The sequence below is a fragment of the Cololabis saira genome, chromosome 1, assembly GCF_033807715.1.
Source record: "Cololabis saira isolate AMF1-May2022 chromosome 1, fColSai1.1, whole genome shotgun sequence".
In the NCBI taxonomy this organism is placed as follows: domain Eukaryota; kingdom Metazoa; phylum Chordata; class Actinopteri; order Beloniformes; family Belonidae; genus Cololabis; species Cololabis saira.
This window is the reverse complement of record NC_084587.1, coordinates 39597532-39617332: the sequence shown is the minus strand read 5'-3', so window position 1 is coordinate 39617332 and position 19801 is coordinate 39597532. Positions and strand designations below refer to the sequence as shown.

General features: G+C 36.1%; 2 protein-coding genes across 2 annotated transcripts in view; one reads left to right on the top strand and one right to left on the bottom strand.

Moving 5' to 3' along the window:
* The window catches only part of nomo (nodal modulator), a 36442-nt gene extending 32555 nt beyond the window's left edge, over positions 1-3887 (bottom strand). Inside the window, exon 1 of the mRNA XM_061722842.1 lies at positions 3746-3887. Coding sequence (XP_061578826.1) covers positions 3746-3761 — 16 coding nt within the window. The 5' untranslated portion in view covers positions 3762-3887. The remainder of the gene's footprint in view (positions 1-3745) is intronic.
* Positions 3888-4882: 995 nt separating this feature from the next.
* Positions 4883-19801, top strand: tmc5 (transmembrane channel like 5). The gene is made up of 21 exons (XM_061722841.1): positions 4883-5000; positions 5458-5640; positions 6343-6545; positions 7990-8067; positions 10633-10743; positions 10881-10983; positions 12152-12233; positions 12362-12622; positions 13379-13518; positions 13647-13791; positions 14048-14200; positions 14498-14664; positions 16005-16080; positions 16159-16256; positions 16353-16448; positions 16546-16621; positions 17091-17224; positions 18229-18393; positions 18488-18566; positions 18719-18811; positions 18905-19801. The coding sequence occupies exons 2-21, from the start codon at positions 5567-5569 to the stop codon at positions 19508-19510; spliced, it is 2940 nt and encodes a 979-aa protein (XP_061578825.1). The 5' UTR covers positions 4883-5000; positions 5458-5566; the 3' UTR covers positions 19511-19801.

The window sequence follows — 19801 nt, the reverse complement described above, 5'->3', positions numbered from 1 at the left end:
TTTACTTGAGTAGATTTGTGAAGGACAAACTGTTCCTCTTACTCCGCTACATTAGGCTACGTTGAGCTGTTACTTTTCTTTTATCCTTTTTATCCGTGTACGCGTCAATCTCATGACATCACTGAGTGATTCTTTGGGAAAAATGTTTGTTTTTGCATGTTTTGTCACATTTACACAGACTCAAACACACACAGAGTTTCTATGAGTTCATGTTTGTTCTAGTTCTGCCTGGTTGAAAAAGAAAAGTACAAAGGCTTGAAATTTTGTGCTACTGGTGCTTAATTTATTTTTTTATTCTGTTATTTTATTATTTATTAAAGTTCTTGAATTTACTTTACGCTTATTTTAATTTAAGCTATTTTTCATTTTTTTATTAATTTTAATTTATTTTATTATTTTATTGATTTTAATTTGCCTGAAGGTGATTATTTTGTACTTTTGTCTTTTTGAATGGGTGTGTTAAAAAAATAAATCAGACGTTACTCAACAGTTACTCAGTACTTGAGTAGTTTTTTCACCAAGTACTTTTTTACTTTTACTCAAGTAATTATTTGGATGACTACTTTTTACTTCTACTTGAGTCATATTATTCTGAAGTAACAGTACTTTTACTTGAGTACAATTTTTGGCTACTCTACCAGCTCTGGTAGTGATCATCAATTTTATTTGAAATGAGTGTAACAGAGGCAGTTATATGGATGAAAATCATATTTTTGATATAAAAGAAAAGTGAATATGGGTCAATTTGACCAAAAGACCACAGAAGGGTTATCTATTAACATTTCAACATAATCAACTCATCCAAGAGATATTCAGAAGAGCTTCTCTTCTGCAAATGGTACAGTAGATGAGCTGCCATACAAAGGAATTTCCCTTTGGGGATTAATAAAGTAATTCTTATTCTTATTCTTAAAATCCGTCTAGCTGACGTGACCCAGGCAGACCAAACAACAGGCTTCAGCTTGAGCGGCCGTTTTCCGCTTGGTCCTAGTGCTGACCTGTCTCCATTTAATATAGCGTAACATTGTTTTTGGACGGTAAAAACTGCAGGGGACCAAAACTGCCTTTTGAAAAAGTGCAGGATACATGTCCCCCCCCCATATTACGTCCGTGTATGAACGTACAGTCAGTGTGAGCAGAGACCTGTCGCATCAGAGCATCAGGTCCGTCCCAGCCGGTGTTCTGCCAATTTCTGCTCCCTGCCGAAAACATGCTACGTTTGGGTTCTGCGCATGCGCACAGTCGATTTTCAAAGTTTGCATCATTTCTTGCACGATGTAAAATGGATAATGGGATGTTGATTATTTGATCCTTCAAAATACACGACCCATGACATGAATGCATTACACTTTGTGAACATTATACGATAAAGAGAAAAAAAACAACAATTCCATGGCTTTATTTGATATTCATTCAGTCATTCGCCTTTATTTAACCAGGCAGGTCATTAAGAACATTCTTATTTACAATGACGGCCTGGCAAGAGACAAGGACCACTTGGGGGTGAAAGGAAGTGGTTTAGGGAGTAAAACACAGTAAAGTTGTGGCTCTACAAAGGTGGAAAACCTTTAGGTAGCATTTTTTGGCAAAGCTGCAGAAATGGGCAGAAACTGGCTCTCGGCTCTGCGCGTGGCCGCGCGCGGCCGCGCGCTCCTGATCGGAATCGCGGATGGAAGCTCAATAATAATATAATAATATAATAAAATAAAATAATTGCAACACGCATTAAAAAACCACAATACAACTTACGTGACGTGACGGCGTGACTCCACATGTTGCTGCAAGTTGCAACAACCCCCCTCCCCCGCCCCGCCCCCGGCAGCTTCCAGGAGCTGCGGCTGCGCGTTCCCGCGGTCTGCGCGCACGCGGCCCGCAGACAGCTTCATGCTTCTAATCCAACTCAAAACATTCATTATAAATCGCCTCTTGCACATACAATGCTCAAATCATATTATTTTCAACAATATTTTTACGAAGTTAGAAGTTAATTCGACATTGCATGACAAAGTAAAGATTTATTTCAAAATTAGTTCATATTTTGAATAAAGTCGGTGACAAACTGTCCCAAATATAGAATGGATATCAGAATGGAAGCCTGATTAAATGTATTGATTTTGGGTCAATTTGGACCAAGTATTTGAAAGTTAAAACAACTTTTATGTTCATGGCGAGACACCGAAATTTGACAACCTCTAACAGCGACGCCCTTTGAGAAAAACTTACAGTTTTCTCTGTCAGCCATCGTCAATGTCTTACCTATTTATCTGACCAACTTTGAGATCCATCCGCTCATCTCCCTTTGAGCACAGATGCATACTAGAAGACATGACAATTCCTGGTGCCAACAGGTGGCGCTACAACCGATCCTGAATATTCCACCATAGATGTCTTCAGGCTCAGCCTACAATCATGCACATACGTTTTCAACCACATCAAATCATGTATTGCTGAATTACAGCCAATTGGTGTTTCATGGCGAGCCTTAAAAATGACCCCAAACTTCGCCGGATCACTACGGTCAAGCCCTCTGCTAAAAACGTAAAAGCTTCGCAATTTAGCGTCGGCCATGTGTCTAGATTGTACAAACCAAGTTGTGAGCCAATCTGATAAAATCTCTAGGAGGAGTTCGTTAAAGTACGAGGCCTAGAAATGATCAGAATTCATAAAAAATGACATTTTCTGTTCAAAATGCCGGACTTCCTGTGTAACTTAGAGCATGGGTCCAAGAGACTTTTTTGTAGGGCTTTGTCTGATATAATAGACACATAAAGGTCATTGCTGTAAGTCAAACCATATTGTGGGGCTCGTCAAAAACATAAAATAGGTGGCGCTATAGAGCCCATTCTTGTGGACCCATGCCTGTCGCCCATAAAATACGTAATTTTACGCGACTCTGGAAGCGTGTGCAAAATTTGGTGAGTTTTTGAGCATTTTAAGGCCTCCAAAAAGGCAATTTATTTATGGCGAGAATAATAATAATAATAATAATAATAATAATAATAAACATCACAGATACAATAGGGTCCTCGCACTTTCAGTGCTCGGGCCCTAATAATAATAATAATAATACTGTTATTTAGCAGTGTGAGTACAGTGTGTGAGTATTTATAAATACAGGTTAAATGATTAGTGAATGGGGGTAGGATTAAATACATTACACTTCTTCCTACTCCTTTTTGCACATGTAAATTAAGATATCAAGTGTTAAAGTATGAAATTCTTTGTTTTGTTTTGTTTTCTTATCTTCTCTTGAAGTTTTGTTTTTTACATGTACAAAATAAAAATAAAATAAAAAATAAATAAATCAACAGTATTTCTTGTAATTTATTACTAGTTATCAGTGAAAAAAATCCACGCAGTTTTGATTACTTCCGTAATGGACTCAGATAAAAAGGAGTTGCGAAAATTGAGTTGCAAAATTTCTCACCATCAGACTCTTTATGAAGGTGAAACTATATAAATATTTTTATCTTCTCATTGTTATTGTCTATAACACAATGGGTAACGAAAAGGCAAACACCATACTTTCGATACATTTAGGACGAATTTAGCACAAAGAAACCATTTGTTGTTCTTGAAATAGTACTAGTTTAATCATAATTATCACTAGATGGGCAGCTGTCGTTGGTTTTTAGCGGCTGTTTGATACAATTACATTAGCACTTTAGCTGCTGAGCTAAAGCTGGAGGAACTTCACTGGATCACAAAGTTCAGAAAAGTTGCTGAACCCCCGAAGAAAACTTACCCGAGTCCACCTCCATCGTTTCCTGACTTTTTCCTGTCCTATGAAAAAGGCAGAGGTCTGTGTGAGACTACAGAGTTAACAATATAAAGTAGCCCTTTCTGAAAACAGACGGGAGGAAGAGCAGCTCAGCTGTCAAGGCTGAATTATGGTTCCGCGTTAAATCGACGCAGAGCCTACGGCGTAAGGTACGCGGTGACGCGAACTCTGCGTTGGTGTTGGTAACGCGGAACCATAAATCAGCATTCAGGAACACGGAGTCTTTTCCACGACTTCCTGGACCAGAATCCAGCTCATCCATCTTCCCTGACTGTCCCTGAACGGTTTACATGAAATACATTTAGTGCCTTTGGATTTTTGGATTCATGTGCAAAGTATAGTTTCTTAAAAACTATACTTTGCACATAAATAAAACCTGAGTGGAATTAAATAATATATTTAAATAATTTGAGAATTGTTTAATTATCCTTAAAAGAACAGCACAGCAAAATAGATCCTGTATACCAATTTATTCCGTCCGTCCTCATTAATTAATTTCGTTATTGGATACAAATGAGATATGATATAAAACAGTGGTAAGGCTATCCTAGGTTTATATGTAGTTTTATTTAAATGAATAAATTCAGCGTTTGACTTTAATTGTAAGTAGTCTTTTTAAGGCAGTATTTTTTTCTGCCTAAATTTTCTAATCCCTGCTGAATATATATATATATATATATATATATATATATATATATATATATATATATATATATATATATATTGTGAAGGAGCACCCAGCTCATAGGTTTCTTTTTTATGCTGTTCTTTCTTTCTTTCTTTCTTTCTTTCTTTCTTTCTTTCTTTCTTTCTTTCTTTCTTTCTTTCTTTCTTTCTTTCTTTCTTTCTTTCTTTCTTTCTTTCTTTCTTTCTTTCTTTCTTTAATTTATTAATTGTATGTGTGTTATGGACAGAAGTTTGCTAGTTTATATAAGAGTTTTTTATAGAGATTTTAGAGAGGAGTTTCTTTTTTCCACAGCTGGAAGCAGCCATATGGCCTTCCTGGGCATATTCAGAAGTAGGCTAATGGACTTTGACCTTTTTTAGCTCAGCTTTAATTTTACCTTCAAGAGCTTCCTGGTAGACAGACATTCCTTTGTTTTATCTCACCTACACAGGTGTCAGGCTGATTCACAGGGGCCCATCTGGATTAATCTACTTGGAATGCAGATCCTCTAACATTTTGGCAGGACATATTTTTTCTCTATCACATCACAAGGTGAGGAGTGTCTAAAAAGAAAATAGAGTGTAAATTTATTTTTACAGTAACAGAAAATCGTTTACAACCAAGATTATTCATCTCCAAGTATCCATGTTCTTTTTCTGCATTGCTGAATTTTCAGACTTTTGCTTTGTGACAACTAAAGTGTACTGACTGTGTGTGAGAACCACCGAGCTAATTTCACCATGCATGACTGAAACCAACCCTCTAAAATGAATTAATGATGAAGATGAGCGCAAGAGATTCAATTACGCATGCTTCCCTGTGTCAACAGAGCTGTCAATCTACTTAGAACTGCCTGGCATACGTGTACTCAGGTTGTTTAGAGTTTATTAAAGTGTAAGGACAATTTAAAAACCTGTTAAAATATCCCAAGGAAAACATTATGAACTGTCTTTGTTCATTCAGTAGACAAGTTTGTTTTCATTTCTTCTTTTTTCTTTTTTTTTTACAGTACATCACCAGATGTGGAAAGAAACATTCAGAAAAAGACTGCAGTAGACTGATCGGAAAAATTATTACCTCCTCCAAAGAAAAGCGAAAGGTTCTATTTGAAGGATCTCATGACAAATTACGGTAACGAGGGATTGTTCAACCCTGCCTACCATGACAGTGAGACTCTGGAAATCGATAAAAGGTTTGTTTTACCATGCAACACATACTGTGCCTTTTTCCATAAATGTGCTTTAAAGCTAGATTTTCCCTGTAAAAAATGTAATGGGCATTTATTTAATAATGCAATCATGCATTTCTTATTCTTAAGTTAGAGAAACTATGACTAAATCAAGAGCTCCATTTTTTTTTTACCCTGGTTCACCTTAGTACGATGCAATGCTAGTCTTTTGTTAAACATTTTTAAGATTTTAGAAAGATCATTAAGATCTTAGAAATGCTCTTTGTGTGTAACTCATAAACCGAATCATATTTGTCCCTACTGTATTGTACCGTATATTTCTAAAATGACCTAAAACACCTCTACAGCATAAGGGGAAACTCTACTACAAATGAAAGGGATAAAATGAACTGATTTGCACAGATTTCCAATAAAAAAAAAAAATTATCGTAATAAACCTCATAATGTACATTATAGAAATGATGTCTCTTGTAGCAGAAATATGTAAATATTTATAGGAAAAACAAGCCAAAATATTGTTTAATGCAAATAAAAAAATGTTTTAGCATCTTAATCACCGGAACTATAATTATGTCTCATCATAAATTGTAGTTCTCATCCTGCAATGGTTAAATTAATGTGAGGATGAAGTAATCAGCTTGAATAATAAGCATTTCATCTTTCTTTCAAAATGTTTTTTTTTATTTTTATTTTTCTGGCCTTTAGGTCTTCTAGCAGAAACCACCATACGAATCCTTATGCCGGGGACAACTCAGCTAGCTGGGGGGAAAGAGCTGGGTTCACAGAAAGTACGACTCGAGGAGCACCGAGGAGTGGCTGGCAAGAAGAGAGCTGGAAGGAAAGGGAAAGCATCCCCATGGGTCACATGACCTCCCAACCAGGGGGTTTTTCAAGGCAGCGGAACCTCAGTAGGTGGCAGAATAACCTACTCCCTAAACATTGAAGTTCTTGCCATGGATTTATTATTGGGAAAAAAGTGAAAGTTTTATCAATGCAGTCACTTTTTTCATACAATTCTAATTCACATCAAGAAAGAAAATAGCTATTTTTGAAACTTGGTAATAATTGCTTAAAGCAGCACAATGTAACTTTCAGCTTTTGTTGAGTTTGGCGGCTCCTTTGGACAAAAGCGGTAGTGCTTTACCAGTAGTGTGGAGGGTTCCTACCATGCACCTCAAAGTTACATAGTGCCAGTGAAGGAGATACAGACCCCTCAGACCATGACAGAGGTGTCATTAAACCTGTTGGAAGTTGATGTACCATCACAATGACTCTGGAAATATTATATTAAGGTGGAAAAGTTACATTGTGCTGCTTTAAAGGGGACCTATTATGGCATTTAATACTTATTTTAAAGAAGCCTTGAATGTCTTCAAGGATGGCTCATCCCGACGGCTCATCCGTGCGGCTGTACAGACACTGCAGAATTTGGTTGCTTTCCTCCTTCTCTGAGTTGGCAGGCTGAGGGGAGACCACTTTATATATGTTAAAGCAAGAAAAAACATGTTTTTCATAATAGGTCCCCTTCAGTTTCTTCCATCGGGTACATTGCTCAGACTTCCATTTCTCAAAACTAACAGATACTGTATAAACATTCTTTTGTACCTTCTGCCATCTCCCTTTCTCAATTCCATGAGGAAAAGGTAGCTGTTGTGGTGCTTGGATTTTTAGATTTAAACTCGTTGTCCTTTTTTACTATGTGTATATATTGCTGCAAAATTAATTGCCCCATTGGGGACAAATACATTTATTGATTGATTGAAGTGATAAAAATGTAGCTCAGAAGAGTAGAGCTTTGGGATTTTGCTAAATTGTTTTAATTCAAAAGAGGTGTGAGGATTTTTTGACATCTAGCTCCATGGTTGCAGATTGATAGCAACTGAATACCACCTGCCTCTCCTTCCTAGTACTATGTTTCTATAGCAACCTCATCTGGCAGCCATAAAACTTGGCATTACAACACAGCTGACTCAAAGAGGCTTGCTTTGACTGTGGATAACAAAAGTTTCCTTGAGAAGAAAACAAAACCTTCAATCAAACACATGCAAAACACGGCTTTAATGAATATTTAAACTAAAGTGTAACACGGTCAAGAGTATTATTATTGAACAATTGTTTACACACATGGAATTTTGTGTGTTCCCATGGAAGTACACTTTAATAATGATTGAACAATATTAGGTTGTTGTGAACTCATATACTGTAGGTATTCACAACATTGTATGATAGTTCTAGTGATAGGTGGTACGGTGAAAGGTACAATGCCAGTTTTGTCTTTGTCACTTTGATGCTTAATGACATTTTTGCTGATACTTGTTCTCTGTTGCCTTCTCACTTTTTAAAAAACTTCAGATCACAGCAGATTTCAAATTGATCCTGACTCTCAATATGATCAGTCGCTACCTGTTCAACATCGTTCTTCAATGTCAGGTATGATTAAACCTATTCTCCATATACTCATTTTAAAGGTAGCTCTTGTGTTGTTTTATTATTATTATTATTATTATTATTATTATTATTATTATTATTATTATTATTATTATTATTATTATTATTATTATTATTATTATTATTATTATTATTATTATTGAATTTTCATCCACACTGGATAATTATTAATGGCAGTCCTAATTAAATAAAGCTCTTGTAAAAAAAAGGACAAGGAACGTTGAATTTTTTTTGTTTTTTTTAAATGGATCATCAAAGGGCAGCAGAAGAACATACTCTAAGAACATACATTAAATTGACATTTTGAGGCGGGGGTAAGGGAACTAAAAATAGAATGCAATAACATTATGAAATAATGTAAAAAATAAAAAATACATTAAATAAATAAACAACACCATTTTACATTTTGTGAGAAAATAAAATAGTACAGAACTGAGGGTTGAAATAAAAATTGTTAAGAAGTTAAATTGCATGCTGAGGTTAAGTGGAACACTATGGAGGATTTTTTGTGCCAAAATTAAATAAATAAATACATCATTAATTAATTAAATTGGGAATGAAATATATCGTTAATTAATTAAATGTGTCATTAATTAATTAAAATTAGAATGAAATATGTCATTCATTAATTAAAATACAATTCATTTTAAGTAAAAATATATATTTATTGTTTCAGCATTTAATTAATTAATGACACATTTAATTAATGATTTCGTGTTGCGTGTGAATCATGAAATGTAAAACTGCATTTAATTAATTAATGACACATTTAATTAATGATTTCGTGTTGCTGAATCATGAAATGTAAATGTAAAACTGTCAGTTTCACTCGTCAAACTCAGTGGGCGGATTCCAAACACCTGATTGGTTCCCCTGCACATCAAGTCAAGGCAAATCGAATCCACATAATGGATTGTTGCAGGGCTTCGGGACACATTCCGATAAACTAGGGCCGCGTTCAGACTGCAGGCAAATCTGATTCATATCTGATTCCTTCTCATATCCGATTTTCAGGGCTGACTGTCCACACTGTTTTTAGCAAGTGTCCAAATCGGATCTGGCTCTGTTCAGACTGGGCCACATCATTGACTGATCTGACGGGTTGCCGTAGCAACGACGTCGGAGCGGAGGCGTCACCCAGCGCGTGTATTGTGTGAAGTCATACCGCAAAAGTTGTCTCGGTGGAGGGACCCGGCGTCCCAGCAAAATGAGACAAAATGACAAACCAACCAACAAAGCTCAGAGTTAACAAAACGAACCAGAAATATTACAACTATAATAATATATAATAACTATATATATATATATATATATATATATATATATATATATATATATATATATATATATATATATATATATAATAACTATAATACAACTCTATTAAAATAGAAAACATGTTATTATTGCAGGTTTAACATAGGTTTTGAGCATATGGGTATTATATTTCTTTCTTCATCATTAGGGAGAACCCCTATGACAGAATCATCACTGTCTAATTTTCTATCTAATGACAGAATTATCACTGTTTCAGCAGGTCTCTTAGGTTTATAATTCAGATTAATTTTCGTTTACATATAACATTGTTTGTAGTCATTTAATTTAAAGCTTATTTCTACAAATAAAATCAGCACTGTAGGCAGCGATCTTGGACCAGCGGCCACTCTGATTGGTCCAGCACGCTCACGTGACAATATCGAAGCACTTTGTGTCAACTCCGCCTCTGGAAATAGTTCCACTTTTAAAACGTCGTTTGTGAAGCCAGTTTCCCGAGATCGGACTTCGACGACTAGATAAACGCTTGGCATCAATAGCTGTATATGTTGAAGTGAATGGCACGAGATAAAAAGTCGTGCGCACGAGATAACAATAATAATTTCCATGTCACCTCAAGGGCTCCGTACAGACCAAAGCAGTGGATTCCACTAGATTTGCGTTAGCTCCGCCCACTGAGTTTGACGAGTGAAACTGACAGTTTTACATTTACATTTCATGATTCAGCAACACGAAATCATTAATTAAATGTGTCATTAATTAATTAAATGCAGTTTTACATTTCATGATTCACACGCAACACGAAATCATTAATTAAATGTGTCATTAATTAATTAAATGCTGAAACAATAAATATATATTTTTACTTAAAATGAATTGTATTTTAATTAATGACATATTTCATTCTAATTTTAATTAATTAATGACACATTTAATTAATTAATGATATATTTCATTCCCAATTTAATTAATTAATGATGTATTTATTTATTTAATTTTGGCACAAAAAATCCTCCATAGAACACTACTTGAGCCCCTCGTACTAAGTGACATAATCACAGTCAGAGTTAACACATATGAAGTAGAGCCTCTAACAGCTTTAGTGTCATTGGTTCAATAAAAGCAGCCACAATGATGCTTTCTGAACATGCTGCGTCCTGCTATGCTATCTGTGCTGCCTTCCATTAGTGCATTCAAATTAACACTCGTATCTCAAAGTTAGGTACAGTCAATGAAAAAATTTAACATAAAACACATTTTGTGTTTATCCAGGCAACATGACAATGAGATGGAGAGGAATGAGAAGGATGAGCATGTTTCCAAATGCAGATCCTGCCCATTTAGCTATCACAGAGGATGCCATCAGGAGTGAAATGGAAAACGGTACGTGTCCATTACTGGGATCATATCACACCTCTTGAATTTGTGCTTTGTGAAGTGTGACAACTGATATGCAGTATTGATGGTATATATTGGAAACATAAAAGGCAGCACTTGTTATGTCATTTTCTGTCTGACAGAGGAACAAAACCTGGTCAAGGAACTTGTTAGTCTGTCGACACGAGAACAAATTCAGGCCATCCGGAACCTTCCAATGAGCTTTGAAGAGAAGAAACATATCAGGTGGGTTGAGAATCAGAAGTGATAAACAAGCCGTTGTTCGTGTCACTCCAAAGCACTTAGTTATCCATTACATCCTTATGGGAACCATAAAATGAGTGTGGAGTTACTGTTGCGATAAGAACTTTCCGTATAGTTTAAAGGTCATTTGTGTTTTTCCCATGTTTAACTGTAATGAAGAAAGTTTTCCTATTTTAGGTTAGTTAGGTTTCTTTTTTTAATTGTCAGAAAAATAAGAGAAAGATCTTTGTGATACTTTGATTTTACTAGCTTATGCAATGTCAGAATAGATACATTTGCTCAGTTTTTTGTAAAAGTACTATTAGGCAAATTACTTTTTAATGTAGACATTTTGGATAGCCCTCCACAAATCTTTTGTATAATCCTGCTCTTCTGCTTTTAGCTCATAAAGTCTGGCAGAAGGCCACACTGTGGGTTTCTCTATGCTAACATGCTTTTTTAGTACTGCCTACAAATATTCAGAAGAATTCCCATTTCATTTCTTGGGTATTGCTCTTAATAAAGACACAGGCCCTTTGAGAATCTATAAATAGTTATTCAATAATTAACCAGACTATGAAGGTTTCTTCTATTAGTTCATTGTAATGTTATGAAATGATGCACTTTTGTTTGAAGGTGTGCCTTAACATACACCTGCAGTTGGCCTATCAGAAGTGTCTAAAGCCAAAACATCCTCATGTGGAATTCTCCAAGGGTTCTCCTGTGCTGTCTGGCAATAGGGTGTTACCATTATCTGATGATGTTAATTCATTATTTCTAACATTGTACATCCCTCAGATGCTCAGGGCTGAACAGCTAATATTGATGTATACAGCATTACGAAGGCAGGTCAATCATGTTGGCTCAGTTTCTTTGTTTCTCATGCTTCTAAGCAGTTTCTGTGGTTTAACAGGTGATGTTGCATTAGGGAATATTACTACAGTGGGTGGTGTATATGGCAAAATAGTCAAGTCAGGTCAATGTCAGGCCAGTGTAAATAACATGCCATAAAAGCAATATTAAAACACATACACAACAGTGTTCGTCACTTCGTGCGTGTGCGTGTGCGTGTGCGCGCGCGTGTGTGTGTGTGTGTTTTTAAGTAAAACTGAAAATCTTAAAATGTTCATGTAGACATGAGCATTGTTTGACATATACATTTCCTTCACAGGAACCAAGTACTGGTATTCAAGACTTTCAAGAAATCTCGACAGTTCACATGTTTTGCCGATTGCTCTGAAAATATGTCACTGGTGAGTGTTTCATTAGTCATATTGCAAAACTAGAACTCTTACTATGTTTGACATTTGCTTCATTAATTACAATTGTATGCCATATGCAAATGTATATTCATAACATATTTTTTAAACTGTTGTTTTAGTCTTTACGAAGGTGTGGCTACAGTATAAGATCAGCCAGGCAAACACTGGAACTGTGGCAAGGCATCATGAAAGAGATTGGGGGCAAGTTCGGCTCCAGTGTTCTCACCTATTTCGTGTTCCTCAAGTGGCTTCTCATTTTTAACATTTTCTCCTTCCTGGTCAACTTTGGCTTCATCACCATCCCGCATCTTATTGTTGACCCTTCACCCCACTTACCCCCAAATGTGAAATTCAGTGGACTAGAGTTATTGACAGGAGCTGTAAGTAGAGAGTAGCACAACACTTACCTTCACCTTCTTGTGAAGTCACATTCAAATATTTTTTTCTCTAACTGTGGTTTAATTTAAATCTGGACAGATCAGAATGTTGTAACTGAAAATAGATGAAATTATCATTAGAAATTCGAGACTATAATGCCAGATGGATCATATTTGATACATTAATTTCTGAGACCTCTGTACACCTCTACAATAAAAAGAAATACAAATAGTATATACAATGAAAAAATATAAAAGATAAAACAATTAAATTAAAAATTACATAAAATTACCCAATGTATTCATAATGATGCAAAAATATATAATTTAGAAACTGTTAAAGGCAAAACACTTACAATAAAGGCAATAAAGGGTACTTTTTTTTCTGCAAGACATTTAGTCTGAAACTTTAATTTCGGCTGCACCACTCATCTGTTATCAGAGGAAAAAAATATCATGATAGCCTTCAAAGGACTTACCCAGCACACAAAATTAGATATATATTATTATTGATTAACTGATGAACATGAAATTGAGCATTTAGCAGTGCATCATATTTTAATTGGAACCTGTCTGAGCTAGGACTGGGCTTATTTTTCATGCTCCAAACAATCTGCTGTGTGTTTAAATAGGAAAAAGAAAGTTATGTTGTGTTAACACTCCAAAAAAAAAAAAAAAAAAAAGATAATAAACACAGTTTAAGTTATTTATTTTTAAGAATGTTTTATAGAAGTGATGACCTGTTTTTGGCTTTTTTAGGGTTTCTTCAACTATACTGTCATGTACTATGGCGTCTACAGTACCGGTAATACAACTCTGGAAGGGTACGACAGGCAGCTGGCATACTTCTTTACCACTTCTCTCTACATGGTACTGTGTGGAATCGTACTTATTTTCAGGTCAGCTCAATCTTCTATATAAATTGTGGTCCAGAATGAAAACGTTCTTTTACCTCAGGTTTTCACCTTTTCTTCAATAAATAATTCATTAATCATACATTTTATAATGCATATTTGTTTCCATGCAGCATGACAAGCTCTTTCAAGAAAAACTATGTACTAGCAGACCCAGCTTCAAACAGTGCCTGGCAGCTTCTGTGCAGCTGGGATTTTACTGTAACCAATGAAAGAGCAGTGAGACGGCGCAAGAACAACCTCCGTGTCCAACTTAAGGTGATTGTTGTTGTGAATTAAACCTATTGATGTTAGTTAAGAAAGCTAGTCTTAACGGATACAGTATGTTGACTATTTAGAATCTTGAATAGTATGTGGGGATTGTAATAGACTCAGCTGGGCTCAGTGTATAACTTTATCTCAAATTACTAGGGCAAACAAATTCAGACGAAGAAGATGTTCAGAAGAGGTTTGTTCTTGTTTCAATGCACAAGAATTGACTCTTGCCGTATCTGTCTGTACGCTAATTCTCTAGGAGTCTTTATCAGAGAAAGCCCAGGGGAAGATGCTAACACTTTCTGAAAAGCTCAAGCATTACGGTGTTCATGTTGGATCCTGGTTACTGTCTACCAGTTTGGCTGTTGGTTGTGGAGCCAGCATCTTCTATCTCTGCAAACATGAAGAGAAGGTACACAAGCCAAGAAAAAATCATCCCCATTCATTCTGAACTTGCATAGAATGTTGAACTTGTTTTGGGTATACATTTGTTTGCAGAAGAAAAAAATATAGCACAGTTGCAGATCATTTTGTAGTGATGTCATGAGCAAGTGCGTATCATGCTTTATGGTTTGTGAGACGTATTTTATCTTTATCAGCATGTGTCTTGAAGATTATAGGTAAATAAGTTATGTCATGTCATTCACCGGTTGTACAAGGTTTGATTCATTGCAGACACAATTAACATGAGTGTGTTTTATCATTATAGCAGGTGACGGATGATACCAGCTGGTCTCTGGAGCAGGAAGCAAAGACTCTCTTGGTTCCTTTTGTGGTGTCTCTGATGAATCTGGTCATTCCACTCATCTTCTCCCTCTTCAATAAGTTTGAAAACTACTCCAGCCAACGCAGACAGATTTATGCCTTAGTAGCTAGGTGAGATAGCAATGGATGGTAAACTAAAGATTCAGGTTTACCACATTTTTTTAAACATTGTTTTTATTCCCATTTTTTTTTAAATACCAAATTTTTTCAATATTTTTGTTCTTTGCTGTCATTTAGATAAAAACATTTTCCTATCTGGAACCTCTGCTCAGTTTTACCAGAGGCTAAAAAAACGTAATTTTTATATTAAACTACCTTGTTGCCTCTGGGAATAATACAGTTTCCTGGAGTCCCCAGCATGGCAGTCTTGTTGCAACTTTACTTATAGTGTAATGTCTTGAAGATATCATATCTTCCCCTTAGAAAAATCAAATAAGTGTATATCTACGGAACTTTTAATATATTATGCTGTTTTTTCAAACATTAGCACAGTCTCTTGAGGTTATCACAAAATGCCTGTGTCACGGTTTGGTCAAAATAAAACAGAGATAGAATTCAAAGGTTCCCTTTTCAGCCATGGCTTTATGGCTCTGTTCATAGCAGCCTGTTCATTTACATGGTTGAATGAGTTAGTGAACTCAGCTACGCCCCTGTCTCCTTTGGGGTGTGCCTCATTTGAAATCAGTGGTCCAGCTTTGTATTAGCCTCTTCGGAGGTACAGTGATTGCAGCATCGTGTGTGGTTGGGTGGAGATAAAGATGACAAACCTAAATAATCCTACTATAAGCAGGTTTCCATTAGCAGGATTCTGGGGTAGTTTTACAGGCCTGTTGGAAAATGTTTTCATTACCAGGAATGGTCCAAGCAGGAATTCAGAGACAAATCCTTCTTTTGTGTTAGGTACTTCTGCTCAACCCCAAAATACTGTTGAGTGCAGCAGCAATCTTGGCTCCTTAAACGTCAACCTCATCCCTCTAGCTTCCTCTTCTACCTCTCACACATCTTTTCAATTTTATTGATGGTTTGCAAACAAGTGAAAATGGTTCAAATGGTATGGAGCATTAGTTTGCAAGGTTTGCAAGTGGATCCTAAAGGTGTCAGATCCTCTAATGGTGACACAAAACCTGAAAGGACCGAGGAGAAGGTCAGAGCAGTTCTTTCCCAGGTTTTTGTTGTTTTTTTTCCCTGGGTTTTACTCCTTACTCCTGCTGATGGAAACCTGCCTTCTGATCTTTGTGATGGCATATACCCTTAAACTCTGAACCACTCACTGACAAGCATATTTTGTGACTTTTGCCCTAAAGTGACCAAGTTGTTTCATGTCACTGAATTCACCCAAATATATTCTTATGTACATAAAAGGTTTTTTGTATTTTATTTTTATTTTTTAAGCAGTAATTACTATTGACAATCCATGATTTAATATTTCCCCATTTTTGTCCAACTCGCAGAAATGTCTTCCTCAGGATGTCCATTCTGGCAGTTTTGTGTTATTATTGGATTTATTTAGTGCCTCCAAAGTTTTTGGTAAGTTTTGAAAAATAATCTGTCTTGCCTTTTAAGTTCATCAGTAAAAGCTTATTCACAAATTTGTTTTCCTCTTAGTGTTGGGAGTCGGTGGTAGGCCAGGCTTTGTATCGCTTGGTCGTTTTTGATTTCTTTTTCCAGATCTTGGGATCCTTCTTTGGCGAGTTTCTCAGCAAGTGAGTTCCACACTTCAAATTTGGTTTATATTCTGTACAATAAATGGGAAAAGTTAACTTTGGCTCTTAATGACTGTCAACATTTATCTGTAATAGTGTGATTGGGACAAAATTATATCCAGCCCTAGGAGTGCCAGAGTTCGATGTAGCCAGAAATGTCCTCGAGCTCATCTATGCTCAGACTTTGGCCTGGTAATAAATAAATAAATTCCACATTTATTATAAGATCTAGTACAATATCTGTTATTGATTTACATAATTGGTTCAAGTTACCATTTATTTCCCTTAGGATTGGAATCTACTTTTCTCCTCTACTACCAGCCATTCAGATCCTCAAGTTCTTCATCATATTTTACTTAAAAAAGGTAAAATGTTGGTTTGCAGATTTGGTTGGCTGAGTGACTGCTGCCATAGCTTTCTTAGGCTCTTTATGGTTCATGTTACTTTATTTCGCTCTTATGTCAATAATTGATTAAAATCGTGTCACTCATAGACTTGTTGTTGAGGAAAAGACAGCTGGGGTTTCCAGTTTACCAGGGTTAATCATTATGGGTGAATAGTCCAGGCTCAATCATTGTAAGGAAACTAAATGACCTCAGTATGATTTTGAATTTGATCCATGGTGGATCCTCTGTTACTGAATGTTTTATTAACACAATGTCCTATAAAGCAATGTGAGTCAGTGTGTGTACCATTTTAGAGGCTTTAAAAAATAAGATGGTTAGGCTGACATGACATTTTTGATAGTTTTCCATGAGTTATTAAATAACAGTTTGTGTGGTGTTTGCATGTGCGCATGTAAGGTTGATTGTATCCGTTACTGTGCCTCCTCAGATCAGTCTGACCCACAACTGCCAGCCTCCACGGCGATCCGGCAGGGCAGCTCAGATGCAAACCATTTTCATCTTTCTGCTGTTCTTCCCTTTCTTTGTGGGAGCTCTTTCTGTGGTTGCATACACGTCCTGGAGGTGAGAGGGGACAGCTTTAAAGCAGAACAAAGGCCAGATGCTCGCTTTAAAATATCAGCCTCAATTTCATTAGGAATGATATTTGCTTATTTTACGAAGAATTGTGTAGCTGCATCGATCTTCTGTGCTGCTATCCATATACACAGACAGAGTTTCAGCTCCTAGTTCAGTTGGGCTACTACGTTACACTTACTATGCTGCACTACATGCTCGAGAATAGTGAAAGAATAGAAAATGAAAGAGTGACTGAGGAAGAGACCATAAAAAATAGATCTTTTTTTATTTTTTTTTATTTTTTATTTTTTATTGGCTTTGTCTCGAACACAACAAAACCCAATCAAATTAAAAGCATCAAAATATTAAAAAAAGCAAAACAATTTAACAGTCTCATTCAAAAATAAAACACACAGCAAAACAATGTGTTCGAGAGGGAACAGGAGGAAGCAGAACGCTTATTTAGTCCTGTCCCTTCCTCACAATATCATATCATATATAACCTATAAAAATTAAATAAAATTAAAAGAAAAGAAAGAGAAGAAAAGAAAAGAAAAGAGAGGAAAAAGACAAAATAACAAAAAATAAATAAATACAACACCAACAACAATATAAGGTAATTATAGTATCATCATATTCATCATATCATCATAGTATCAGTAATATTATCAGTAATTATAATCATAATTGAACCGGTCTCCTACAATATCCTAAATTCCTTTGCATTCAAAAAGTGACATCCACCACCTCTGCTGATGAGAACCCAAAGCACTTGAAATTGCAACAGGTCCTCTGTGCTGCTTTAACAGCTGGGATAATAATAATAATAATAATAATAATAATAATAATAATAATAATAATAATAATAATAATAATAATAATCATAATAATCATAATAATCATAATAATCATAATAATCATAATAATCATAAAAAAGATGATTATTTTCTGTACGTAGATACAGATTTACCAGAATATAATTTATAAATTCACCTTGTCTTTCTCATTAGTCTGATACCTTCAGAGCACTGTGGACCTTTCCGAGGACTCAATAATACCTTCAGTGTGGTTGGAAACTGGATGGATCGTCTGGAAGAAAGTCACTGGGTTGTGTGGATCTACGAAAATGTTATCAGGAGTGAAATCTTCTACTTTCTTCTCACCCTCATTATCCTGTAAGTGTGTCACAGTATATGCATGCTACATGTTGACTCTGCTCATGCTTCTATTTTATTTCATCTTCATCTTCATTCTCCTGTTGCTGCTCAGAGTCATCATAAACATCTTCTGGCAACTTACTAAAGGACGCAAGGAGCTTATTGCCATTCTAAAACAACAGATTGTTAATGTAAGTGTTTGAAAAGCATCCTTGTTTGGCTTTTATTGTTTTCATTTTTTATTTAGTTTTACATTGGATTCTCTTGATATTCAAGCTTCATGTTTGTGTTTTATTTGTAGTACCCTCTATTTATGACACCCGCTGCATTTTTCTCTCACCAGGAGGGAAAAGACAAGTCTTTCTTGTTAGACAAGCTACAGAACCTCCAGAAATCTAACCCAAAGAGAAATCCTGATCAGAGAAAACAAAAAGGGGTTTGTTGTGAATTACAAAATCATTCTAAGATCATTTTGAATCCACAAGTCTCTTAAAAACTCTTCTAAACAACAGAACTCTTTTTTTTTCAGCTTGCAAATCGACATTCAGATGACCACCACTCCAGAAATAAGTCCAACTCAAATGCAATGTTTCAAGCTTTACTCGCTCGCCAGCACGCTGAGGAAGAGGAGGTACCACACAGGACCGGTGGAGCATCTGTTCCCTCTGGCATTTCCACCTCCAGTGCTCTGAAGCAGGCCATGTTGGCCCGCGAGGAAGCTCAAAGACAAGAGGAAGATTTGTATCAGAAGCCTAATTATCACCCTTCCTCCTTCAATGCACTTCCACAGGCCATGGCAGCCAGGCAGAGAGCTGAGGATGAAGAAATTGATGAATACAGCAGTGCAACTGGTTTTTATGAAAATCCTTTAAATAAATCCAGTGCTGTCACACAGGCCATGCAAGCCAGACTGCAAGCAGAGGAGGATGAAGAAGATGATTCATATGACCATCCCTCGCCAGTGTCAGATGTCATGATTCAAGTCATGCAAGCCAGGCAGCGAGCGGAGGAAGAGGACAGGAGGGAGTGGGTCCCTGCTCCACCACCAAACCCACTTCCGTCCAGCTCCAATGCTCTCATCCAAGCCATGCTGGCCCGGCAGCAGGCCCAGAATGAATATGATGATGGTTACTGAACAAAGAGCTTATCTTTGCACAGGGTGAAGATAATAATGGCAAAATGTTTTTATCTACGTGAGATTATAGTGTTAATAAATGAATGAGTCAAACAGTGTTAGGGTGAAGAACACACATGAAAAAGACATCTGAAGGAATATTTAAGGCTAAATCACACTTTGTGTGGCTGATTATAAGGAATTTGAATGATCTCAGAGATGTTGTTTTTTTTTCAGAGTGCAACAACCTCAGTCCTGTTATACAAAAAAAATAAAATAAAATTTAAAAAAATTCCTACAGCAGAAAGTGCA